We start from the raw sequence: 12,148 nt of genomic DNA on the forward strand, positions 1-12,148 counted from the left end.
TTGACATTTAACTCTTTGTCTTCTACTTTTCTGCAATATCTCCTTGTTTATGGAGGGCTACTACATCCCAGTCAAACATTGTAATATCCATTTTTCTAAAAGTTTGCTTATAGCCTGACAGGCAAAGAAGTCCTCTCTACCTTGGATGGTTTCACAGCCAAGGCTGTCAAGGAATGGGTGAAAAGTAATTGTTTTCAAGTGTGCCCTTTTACAATCATTTGTTTGCTCTGGCTCTTTCACGAACAAAGGCTATTGTTGAACACATCCAACTAAACAAATAACTCATCTTGGGGTCCCTTTAACAGCTGCCTTAGTACAATGATCTATTTACATATTACCCTAAAATTGAAACCGAACTCTTTAATGACATAATCCAGCACTATAATACAGAAGAAGCATATGTTCAACCCAACAGCTGAACAATCTCGTAAGCATATGATTTTTTAGACATAAATGCTTGTATATCAAATACGGCTTAATCCAATGACTTATTTAACTGTTTTTTTTTTTCTGTTAATGTCAAAATTATACTGCCTTTCTCAACCTAGATATGACAGAGTACACAAAACAGATGACAATATTAAACGCAAATAATCTCTGTCTATTGTATCATCTTCTGTTCCTCCTTCTTTGCACTATTCTTCTTGTTGATAAACCAATTTAGTATGCTATGCTTTCCTGCGCATTCCAGGATTTATCTTACCTTTAGTCTACCCGTTTTACTTTCATGTGGTTAGAGATTAAAGGATGATCTTACAGATGTTGTAAATTAGTCAGCAGCAGGCATAATCATTATTAGGCATGTTGCAATAAATGTTTGGAAGTTTTACATATTTTCCAGAGCACAGTTAGTTTAAACCACTGCAGTTTGATGGTTTCACATACGATTTTAAAAATTGAAGCAGGAAATCAGTTTACATTTCTTCAAAAGCCAAAGCCATTGTCAACTTTAAGGTCATCCAACAAAAAAAGCATCATTCGAACAAGCATTTCAGCTTTCGCTTAAAACTGGTTTAATAGACTCCAGGATAAATACATTATCGATTTACTGAAATTCATAGTAGAATGGTTGTCTTATCTCCCAGCCAGGCCAGAGTTATACATCAGACCTCACACAGAGCAAATGTTACCACCCTATTTTGCTTGAGCATTCTAAAAGTTAAATAACATTGTACTTGATTTTCAGATAATTGATTGACTCTCATTCCTTAATCTTCCGATTAGCTATTATATGACCAAGATTCATTCCAGAAATGACATGAGGGGGTGAATTCCTGTGGTTAATTCCTGGATAGCAGCTGCTCAGGGGGATTAGGATCCTTTTGTCTTAACTTTGAGGACTGAAATGTTGGCAAGCATTACTTCTCCTGTATCACCAGGCAACGTCAATTATGTTTTCCACATGAAACAGTAAATTAGCTTTGCTATCCTGTAATTTTTTTTTTTTCCTCCTCCAATTCACAATGCATTCTGGAGTCTTCCAGTAGAATTACAATTTTCTATCTGCATCATTGTGGAGTTAATTCAATAAACACACTGAATATTTACCTAGTAATATCTCGTGTTTACTTGTACTTCTAAACACACCATCATACTGCTACCACAAGAAAGCCTACTGCCTGAGATCAACTCTCTGATGAAAACATCTGAGACTCCTGCAGAGCAGGTGATACTACTGAATGTAGGCAAGTACTTTGAAGAGTCTGTAGTCATGGTGCACTTCCCTTTGGCGGAAACACCAAAATAGGTAATTTCATCATTACTTTACGAGAGCTCCCAGCTTCTTGGTGATGTAATGTTCTTTAAAAGTAGCGTTTATGGATAGTGCTTTTGATAATCCCCTATTGGCTTCAGACTTGGTTCCATTTGACAGCCAATGACTTGACTGACTTATACAGGGCATTTCCCGTCAGAATCACAGCAGCGCAAGGTACCACGGTCAGGATGCCATCATCCCTTAAGAAAGTCCAGCTAATGCAGAAGATTGCCTCAGCAGTGTGGATTACTGCAAGCATATAAAGCTTGTTCTCTATTACCTGGATTGCAGTCCTAGGTATTATTAAGTCAAGTTCAAAGTTTTAGTTATTATGTAATTTGGTTACAGTTTATTGTAGTTATCATTATATTTTTAGTTCTTGTCTTCAAGACATTTTTCCCCAAATCTACCATATTTAGAACAACAACAGAAACCCAAGAAAGAAGACTAAGGTTAACAGTTCTGCTGCTATGGCCCAAATGAGCAATCTAAAAAAAAACAATTTAAACTTTTTCAGGAGAGAAGGGGCTGGGGCTGTGGATTTTTGCCGTACATGCAACATGCAATTAATCAATTACTATCCTCAGGGTTTAAAAATGAAAAAAAAATAGACAAACCCTTTTCAAAAGAAGATGTGAAACAATTATATTTTCAAGAAGGGTCTGACACGTGGCAGATGTTAGTCACACTATTTAACTGCAGGTGCTATGAAGCTGAGAACAGTCTCAGAACAGATAGACTAAAGAGCAGAACATTTAATGCATTTAACAATCCTGGCAAATCTGGAGGAATTCTTTTTGAAGCCAATGGCAGCTCTTCCAGAATAAGGGTAGAAGCCAAATGATGTTCTTCTAGTCAGTGGTCCAACTTACGCCACGAAACCTCAGTGCACATTTCAGATAGTCTTTTGACAATATATGTACGGTAAGACTAAATTTTCCTGGAAAGAGTTTGTCTTTGAAGTTAAGGTTCCTTTAAATAGGATTTTGTGTAACTGCACAGGCCATATATTGTGTAATACTTTGAACAGATGTCTGTTTAAAACAATGGAGAGTGCATTTCTCTCAGGTGTTTGGGGTTTATGTGTAATGATGATCCATAAATAAAATGCTGAGTTCAGAACTGTTATCAAAGTACTGCATCCTAGAAGAGAGCTGACCTGTGAAACAGCATCCTCAAACATATCAAGAGTTTTCATGCATGGTCTGCATCTTATTTATACTTATACTTGTTTTATCAAAAGTAATTTAGTTCATTCCCTTCAATGTTACATTGCAAGGGAACGACATTGGAAAGTCCTTCTACAGATCAACTCAGAGATACGAACTATAGCAAAACTGTGTCAGTATTTTCAAATGCGCTTTTTACAAATACTGACAAATTTTACAGAATACAAATATTTACCGCATTAATATAAGTGTCTTGTAGTCTTTGTTTATAACTGCATTAAACAAATAGAAGAAAAAACCTGAGCTATGTTTTTGCACTGGATCAGATTCAGTCCCTCTCAACTGAGAACACATTTCCCACTACCCACCATTGGGATGAATGATCAAAAAACAAGCCATGTGGTTAACAATAGATTAGCAAAGTGCACTGCATTCAAAGACTAATAAAGATGACTATGCTGTTTTCCATTATTTTTCATGATTTGATGACATTGCACTCCTTAGGCTCCTGTGTTTACTTAAACACATCATCAATCATGGTTTCGTGCTTCTTCAAGTACTATGCATAATATATGCTCTTTTTTCAGACACAGTTACAATTTCATATTGAGACAAACAAGATGTTATGAACAAATTCTACTTTCTCACTTATAAAAAGAAATGTCTGAAAACATACAGCTTGTCCCACCTCCAAGTAGTTTGCATTAGAAAGAGCAAAAAGCAGAGCAGCATTTAAAGCACGCAAAATCCAAGGCACCTGCTGAACTCCGCAGCAGTTTTTTTGGTAGCCGGTAGCATTCAAGATACACCTATTTAACAAATACCTAGATATGATTTTCCTGATGTGTTTTGATGCTAGAATTTTAATTTTTAGTCTCTAAATAGATGAATAGGCCACCTTACAAGTTAAGTTTTTAAGTATTTCTCTTACGAGAAGTGGCTAGAAGGCCTGCTGCTGTAGCTCCTCTATGAAAATTATCCCTCTAGTGCAGAGATTGACCAAGTGATTAAGGGATTGCGGGCGTGAGTCTATAAAATAATTTGAGTACTATTATTCTTATCTGAGAAAGAGAAGTAAGTGCTTAAAATCTCACTGTACTAATGATGTATTGTGCATTTCATAGTATCTTTGCACTTCTGAAGTGGTGACATGAAACATGATGCATTTATACTAACTGTATTGGTTCTGCTAGCATTATTTATTACATTAGACCATGAAATCTTTTTTTTGTGTGTAAGATGGGGAAAGAGGTCATATGTTTATTTTTCTCTGGTTTGTGGCTTGCAGATACTTTCTGTTACCAACAACACAGAATGTGCGAAGCTACTGGAGGAAATCAAATGTGCACACTGCTCACCTCACGCTCAGACCCTATTCCACTCACCTGAGAAAGGGGAAACACCTGAAAGAGAACTCACTCTTCCCTACCTGTGCAAAGACTATTGTAAAGAATTCTATTATACTTGCAGAGGTCACATACCAGGTAAAATTTATAACAAAATACGGGGCTAAAGGATGTCTGTTTTGAAATGTTGGTACTGCCTGAGTGGTTATAGATCCAGCTCTTCAGCAGGTAAAATTCTCATTGATATCCAGAGGATTTTCCCCAAGCAAAGACAGAATATCTCAGGGTCTTCACAGAAGATCTTATGTAGTGAGGTAAATATCTTGAGTGCTTTCTTGCCAGCCTCCTGTTAAACTCCGTGTGGAACACAGGATTGTTTGTTGTCAAAGGCACCTGAAACTATTACCTTTGCTGAAATTTCAGCATGTTCATTCAAATCATGTAAACAAGTAGTTGGCTATCCAAAAGGCTATTCTCAATTATAGATAGCTTTAAAAGGCAAGTAATAAAGGATGCTGGCTGTTTGCTATAGACTTTTAAAAGCTGATGAGTAAAATGTTTTTCCTGCTTTTGTTACCCTAGAAACTGATGTCTTTTCCACAGGGTTTAAAGCCCACTGAAATAAAAGGGAGATTGGATAGACTTCTGTGATCTTTGAATCACTTCCAACATGCTGTTAACCACCCAGTTCTTAACTAACCTAACACTTCCTCCGTGTAGTCAGTAGAGTTAGCTGGACATAACCAAAACCAGAATTTGACCTGTGTTGTCTAAGGCAGTCACTGAATGTGTGCTATCACTTCTAATTATATCAACAAAGTAACCACAGAACATGGTTCTTTTCTGTCTTATTACTGTCTTAGTACACTATTGTATTAAATAACATCTTTGGTATTCTCAATAGTAAATTATTTATATGTTTAAGACTGTCATTTTTAAACTATGCTTTTTTCCCTGTCCAAACACTACTTACAAATAACGCCACACAGGAGAAAATAATTAAACCGGTTAAGATTTTTATTTTTTTTTTACTAGCAACACAGACTGGAAAAAAGAGTTGATAACGATATGAAAAATGAATTTGTGAATAGTCATTTTGGACATACAAACACAGCTTTGTAATATAATATAAACACATTTGAGTAAAGGGGATAGTTTAAGTGGATGAGACTTGGAGGAGGGTTTTTTAATTGCATGTGTACAGTGTGTACTTGTTTTCTCTGAAATCCCAAGAGTGCAGGGATTTTTTGTAGTGTTCCTTTATTGACTTGAGAAAACATTTTGAATTTACTTACTTTTTCCCTTTACTGTGGTTTAACATGTATCTCAACCCATCCAAATATGAAAATATTATTATTGTCTTTATAAACTAGGGGATGTTTCTAAGGCGTTCTTAAACCAGCTGTTTCTTGCTCTTTATCACATTCCCGAAAGCAAAGCAGAATAGATCACAGTTGCCAAGACTGCCTGCTAAACAGCGATAACAGATTAGATATTCTAAATGTTTGGCCCATATAAGAAGTCAGCATAAAGACTTTTTTTTGACATGAGTTTGCAGCTAGTGCAAATGATTAGCATAGAATGCAGAGCAAGTCCCTCACAGTTGTTTTGTGAATTTCTGTGTTTCTGGGAAACAATTTGTTTAATTGGAAAAAGTGAAAGAGGGGAAAGGCAGAAAGAAGGAGGAGGCGGAGAAAGGGAGAAAGAATGAGAAGGGGCTGAGCAGCACAGGAGCTATAGCCACAGGAACCTCACTCCCCAGATCAACATACGTGGTGACGAATGACAAATTTATTTTTCTACAAAGTTTGTGTATATGTAAAACTGCTGAAGTGCATCAAGATGTCAAGTGCTTTTTGTGACCACCCAGGTTGCCTTGAAAGATAACCAGATGAAAGCATAACTTTAGCACTGGACAGAGCACTGTGCTTTGCAGGAAAAGAGCTTACACACTTTAGCATCAGTTAAAATAAGATTTTTCCTACATCAATCAGATGCTAATAATCATTCTAAATACTTGTTCTGAAAGTGAGTTGTACTAACATCCACCAGCGTACTTACATCCACCAACAGGGTTAATTTGGCAACTTGACTGGTACATACGGTTTTTGAAATCCACACTATTATTTCCTGAAGGTATTATTTCAGTAAGATTCAGGTCCTTCTTTCTGAGAAGATGGCCTACAGGATTTTAATATAGTTTAAGAGTCTTACACATTCTAAAATATAAATAAATAAAATAATAACGTACTTGGTTTTTTATTTTACTTGTGAGACCATAATAATATTTATTGCAAAAGAAAGAAAAAAATAGAAAATGTGGAAGCTATGTTTTCAGTTTAGCCTGGAGGATTAAACAAAGAGTTGGAAATTAACAGGCCCCCAAACCCAAGGTCTCTGGCAATGATTCACAGCGCATTTGTTAAAGTCAAATAATTACTCTGCCTCCATTAGGGAGTGCTAATTGTTTCTGAACACCAATACAAAGGAGTTTAAGGAAATTGCTGACTACAAAAATAATTTTATCCCTTAAGTCCTGCACAAATGAGAAATATTGTTAGCGATTTAAGACAGCAAGCATCTTTTCTGGAATTGAAATTTTAGCGGTACATATTAACCAAGAAGACTAAGAAATTATACATCAGGTTTTTTGCTGAGTTAGCTACAAAAATTAATTTATTGTTCTGTCTCTTTTTGCAAAAATGAAAACTCCAGCAGACCCTTGGTTAACTCTTTCGAAGACAGCAGTTCGCCACCAGTTATGACTGTATCAGAACTTCCATTGACTTCTTTAGGAAAATCCAAAGAAAAAGTGCACCAGATTCTTTATTCAAACAGAATAATAACCATAGCTGTTAGGATTGTATGGATATGCCACCACAGGATGGTGTAATGTTTCACAAAGTCGATGAGATTAGAACTTCCCTGTTTCATCCCAGGTGACTGTTCTCACTATTTCTCATCTGATCTTTACTCAGTTTAAGTAATTACTGATGGGGACAGTGGAGTTAAGTAACTTGATGTAGTATCTTCAAACAGTATCAATTTTAAGTTTTTCAAGGTCATAGAACCATTTAGGTTGGAGAAGACCTTTAAGATCAGAGTCCAACTGTAAGCCTAACACGGCCAAGTCCACCACTAAACCATGTCTGTAAGTGCCACATCTACACATCTTTTAAATACCTCCAGAGATGGTGACTGAACCACTTCCCTGGGCAGCCTGTTCCAATGCTTGATAACCCTCTCAGTGAAGAAATTTTTCCTAATATCCAATCTAAACTTCCCCTGGCACAACTTGAGGCCATTTCCTCTCGTCCTATCACTAGGCACTTGGGAGAAGAGACCAACACCCACCTCCCTACAACCTCCTTTCAGGCAGTTGTAGAGAGTGATAAGGTTTCCCCTCATCCTCTTCTGCAGGCTAAACAACCCCAGCTCCCTCAGCAGCTGCTCCTCGTAGGACTTGTTCTCTTGACTCTTCACCAGCTTCGTTGCTCTTCTTTGGACATGCTCCAACACCTCAATGTCTTTCTTGTAGTGAGGGGCCCAAAACTGAACACAGTATTACAGGTGCGGCCTCACCAGTGCAGAGAACAGGGAGACAATCACTTCCCTAGTCTTGCTGGTCACACTGTTCCTGAAGCAAGCCAGAATGCTATTGGCTGCCTTGGCCACCTGGGCACACTGCCAGCTCATATTCAGCCAGCTGTTGACCAGCACCCCCAGGTCCTTTTCTGCCAGGCAGCTTTCCAGCCACTCTTCCCCAAGTCTGTAGCGTTGCATGGGGTTGTTGTGACCCAAGTGCAGGACCTGGCACTCAGCCTTGTTTAACCTCATACAATTGGCCTCGGCCCATTGATCCAGCATGTCCAGATCCCTCTGTAGAGCCTTCCTACCCTCAAGCAGATCAACACTCCTGCCCAGTTTGGTGTCATCTGCAAACTTATTGCGCATGCATTTGATCCCCTTGTCCAGATAGTTCATAAAGAGATTAAACAGAACTGGCCCCAATACTGAGCCCTGGGGAACACCACTTGTGACTAGCCATAAATGGGATTTAATTCCACTCACCACCACTCTTTGGGTCCAGCCATCCAGCCAGTTTTTTACCCAGCAAAGAGTACACTCATCCAAGCCATAAGCAGCCAGTTTCTCCAGGAGAATGCTGTGGGAAATGGTGTCAAAGGCTTTACTGAAGTCTAGGTGGACAACATCCACAGCTTTTCCCTCATCCGCTAAGCGGGTCACCTTGTCACAGAAGCAGATCAGTTTAGTCAAACAGTACCTGCCTTTCATAAACCCATGCTGACTGGACCTGATCACCTTGTTGTCCTGTATGTGTCGTGCAATGGCACTCAGGATGATCTGCTCCATAACCTTCCTTGGCACTAAGGTCAGACTGAGAGGTCTGTAGTTCCTCCTTCCAGCCCTTCTTGTTGATTTGCTGAGCTCCATTCAACTGGGACCTTCCCAGTGAGCCAGGACTGCTGATAAATGGTTTGGTGAGCTTGGTGATACTTGAGCTTGAGTGAGCTTGAGTATTTCCAACACCTCCCTCAGTCCCTTGGGTGGATCTCATTGGCCCCATAGACTTGTGTGTATGTAAGTGGTATAGCAGGTCACTAACCATTTCCCCTTGTCCCTGTCTGCCAGCTTGGTCTTACTGTTAAAGACTGAGGCAAAGACAATTGTCAAAGGCAATTTGACCTCAGCCTTTTCCTCATCCTTTGTCACTATATTTCCCCTGCATCCACTAAAGGATGGAGATTCTCCTTAGCCTTCATTTTGATGCTAATATATTCATAGAAGCATGTTTTATTGTTTTTTTTTTTATTGCAGTAGCCAGATCAAGTTTTATTTGGGCTTTGGCCCTTCTAATTTTCTCCCTGCATAACCTCACGACATCCCTGTAGTTCTCCTGAGTGGCCTGTTCCTTCTTCCAAAGGTCATAAACTCTCCTTTTTTTCCTGAGTTCCGGCCAAAGCTGTCTTTTCAGCCAGGCTGGTCTTCTTCCCTACTGGCTCATCTTTTGGCACATGAGGATAGCCTGCTCCTGTGCCTTTAAGATTTCCTTCTTGAAGAATGTCCAGCCTTCCCAGACTCTTTTGCCCTTCAGAACTGCCTCCCAGGGGACTCTGTCAACCAGGTTCCTAAACAGGTTGAAGTCTGCCCTCCGGAAGTCCAAGGTAACAGTTCTGCTGACTCCGCTGCTTACTTCTCCAAGAATTGAAAACTATCATTTCGTGGTTGCTATGCCCAAGACGGCCTCCAACCATCACATCACCCACAAGTCCTTCTCTGTTCACGAACAACAGGTCCAGTAGGGTGCCTTCCCTAGTTGGCTCACTCACCAGCTGTGCCAGGAAGTTATCCTCCACACACCCCAGGAAACCTCCTAGACAGTTTCTTCTCCACTGTATTGTATTTCCAGTGGACATTTGGTAAATTGAAGTCCCCCACGAGAACAAGGGCTAGCAACTGTGGGACTTCTCCCAGCTGCTTACAGAATATTTCGTCTGCTTCTTCACCCTGGTTGGGTGGTCTGTAACAGACTCCCACCGTGATATCTGCCTAGTTGGCCTTTCCCCTGATTCTTACCCATAAACACTCAACCTTATCGTCACCATTATCAAGCTCTAGAAAGTCAAAACACTCCCTAACATACAGGGCTACCCCACCACCTCTCCTTCCTTGCCCATCCCTTCTGAAGAGTTTATAGCCATCCATTGCAGCACTACAGTTGTGCAACTCATCTCATCATGTTTCCGTGACTGCAACTATATCGTGGTATTCCTGCTGCACAATGGCTTCAGCTCCTCCTGTTTGTTGCCCATGCTGCATGCATTGGTGTAGAAGCACTTCAGTTAGGCTACTGAACCCGCTGTCTTCGTGAGGGGAGAAGCCCTAATTCCTACGTGACCGTTCTCAGGTGCTTCTGTGGTTTCTAATGCATCAATAACCCACGTGTCTTTCCTGCTGCGTGGATCTCCATCCCCTAGCTCTCCTGAGATGGCAGATCAAAGGACTTTGCTAGCACACCGTCCCTCAAACATTGGCATGTTTGATAAGACCCCCAGGCTTATCTCTAGCGAGCCTGGTTTTACCCCTTTCTCCCTCCAAATCGAGTTTAAAGCTCTTTCAATGAGCCCTGCTAACTCCTGTGCAAGGATCCTTTTCCCACTTTGAGCCTGTCGCCAGCAGGCCTGTTGTTGTGTAGACCGACCCATGATCAAAAAACCCAAAATTCTACTGGTGACACCAGGCTCAGAGATAGGTATTGATCTGCTGGCTCTTCCTGTTTCTTCCCTCATCATTCCGTGCAACTAGGACACAGGAGAACACTACTTGTGCTCCTGATCCCTTAACCACTCATCCCAAGGCCCTGAAATATCTCGATTGCCCTCAGACTTCTTGTTGCAACTTTATTACTGCCTACCTGAAAAATCAGTAATAGATAATAATCTGAGGGCCATACCAGGGTAGGAAGATTTCTCTTCACATCTTTAACTTGGGCCCCAAGGAGGCAGCAGATTTCCCTAAGAAGTGGGTGTGGTCTGCATATTGGGCCTTCTGTTCCCCTCAGAAGAGAGTCTCCTCTGACAATGACCTGTCTTTTTTTCTTCATGGAAGAGGTACAAGGTATAGGCTGACTTCACTTCAGTGATACCTCCAAGCTAGGTGAACCATCATTCTCGTTACTGTTCAATTCCACTTGCAGAGCCTCATACCTCTTACGCAAGGGCACCTGGGAAGGTGGGGTAGTCACAGAGGAGACGTGCCTGTGCCAGGCAGAAACTTGTTGCCATTCCCCCCTATCCCTTAAGTCGCCGCATTCAGCCAGGTGGAAAGAGGATAGGGAATCCTCCGTGTCATGTGTCCTGTCTGCCTGTTGGGCCTGTCCCAGGGATGGTAGAGAAGACTGTCTAATATTTATTGTTAATATAGCTAGTAATGAAAGGCACGGCTGATTCTCCCTTGAGGCAGAAGCAGAAACTTGATCTGTGTGAGTCAAAGTGACATATTCTAAAGAACAAACCTGTGCCACAGCCATGGTGCATTCTGCCATCCGAGGACATTGGACAGATTTTGAACTATGTGCTCCCCATTATTTTCATTTGAAGAAATCAGTTCCAGATGATTGTGGGTGAATTCAGATCCAGGCCCAAATCTGAATCCAGACATTACCAGAAGGGATGCTTGATATGAATACTTTAATTCCAAACAGGGGCACCCTAGCCCAAAATGCTAGAAATCTCCTAAGAAATTCTGCAACCCACAGAACACTTCCAGAAGTTCTAACCTAGTCAACTAATAGTCACAGTCAACATAGTCAACCTGCAAAAAAATAGTAGGGGCTCATAATGTTGCTACTACTAACAAGAGAAGGGGATTAACCCCGGCACTGCCTGTGTGCAGGTACGTGTAATGTGTGAGTATGAAAAGGGGGCCACAAGTCACTTGAAAACCAGCAGGAAGTGATGTGAGCTGACACTGAACTTATTACATTTTGAAAGAATCAATCTGGAATCACCTCCTTGGTTTAGTTTTCACTGAGATTTGAGAGGAGAGAGAGAATGTGGTTTTTGTTAACAAATTCACATCTAGCTGTCAAAAGTGCAAATCTGAAAAAAAAAAAACCAAACAGGAAAATGCTTCTTTTATGCGATACTGAACTCTATGCTTGAAGCCAATAATAGCAGGAGTAAAGCAGGTGACCCTGATTTCCAGATGCTCTCTAAGCCAGCGTAGGTCTACTCAGATGAGTGGCTGATATTCAGTTCTCTGTGCAGGGCAAAAAGGAAGGGAGAGAATAGGAACTTGGCTTGCTGTGAGGGCCAGGACAAATGCTACCACAACATTTGAGTTGTATATCGAAA

The 12,148-nt window shown here is 40.5% G+C and overlaps 1 protein-coding gene across 1 annotated transcript in view; it reads left to right on the plus strand.

Annotated features, from left to right (window-relative positions):
• The window catches only part of HHIP (hedgehog interacting protein), a 74,547-nt gene that overhangs the window by 2,969 nt on the left and 59,430 nt on the right, over positions 1-12,148 (plus strand). The window contains exon 2 of the mRNA XM_086747413.1: positions 4,214-4,409. Coding sequence (XP_086603539.1) covers positions 4,214-4,409 — 196 coding nt within the window. The remainder of the gene's footprint in view (positions 1-4,213; positions 4,410-12,148) is intronic.

This window comes from Chlamydotis macqueenii, chromosome 4 (assembly GCF_036417535.1).
Source record: "Chlamydotis macqueenii isolate bChlMac1 chromosome 4, bChlMac1.mat, whole genome shotgun sequence".
NCBI classification, from domain to species: domain Eukaryota; kingdom Metazoa; phylum Chordata; class Aves; order Otidiformes; family Otididae; genus Chlamydotis; species Chlamydotis macqueenii.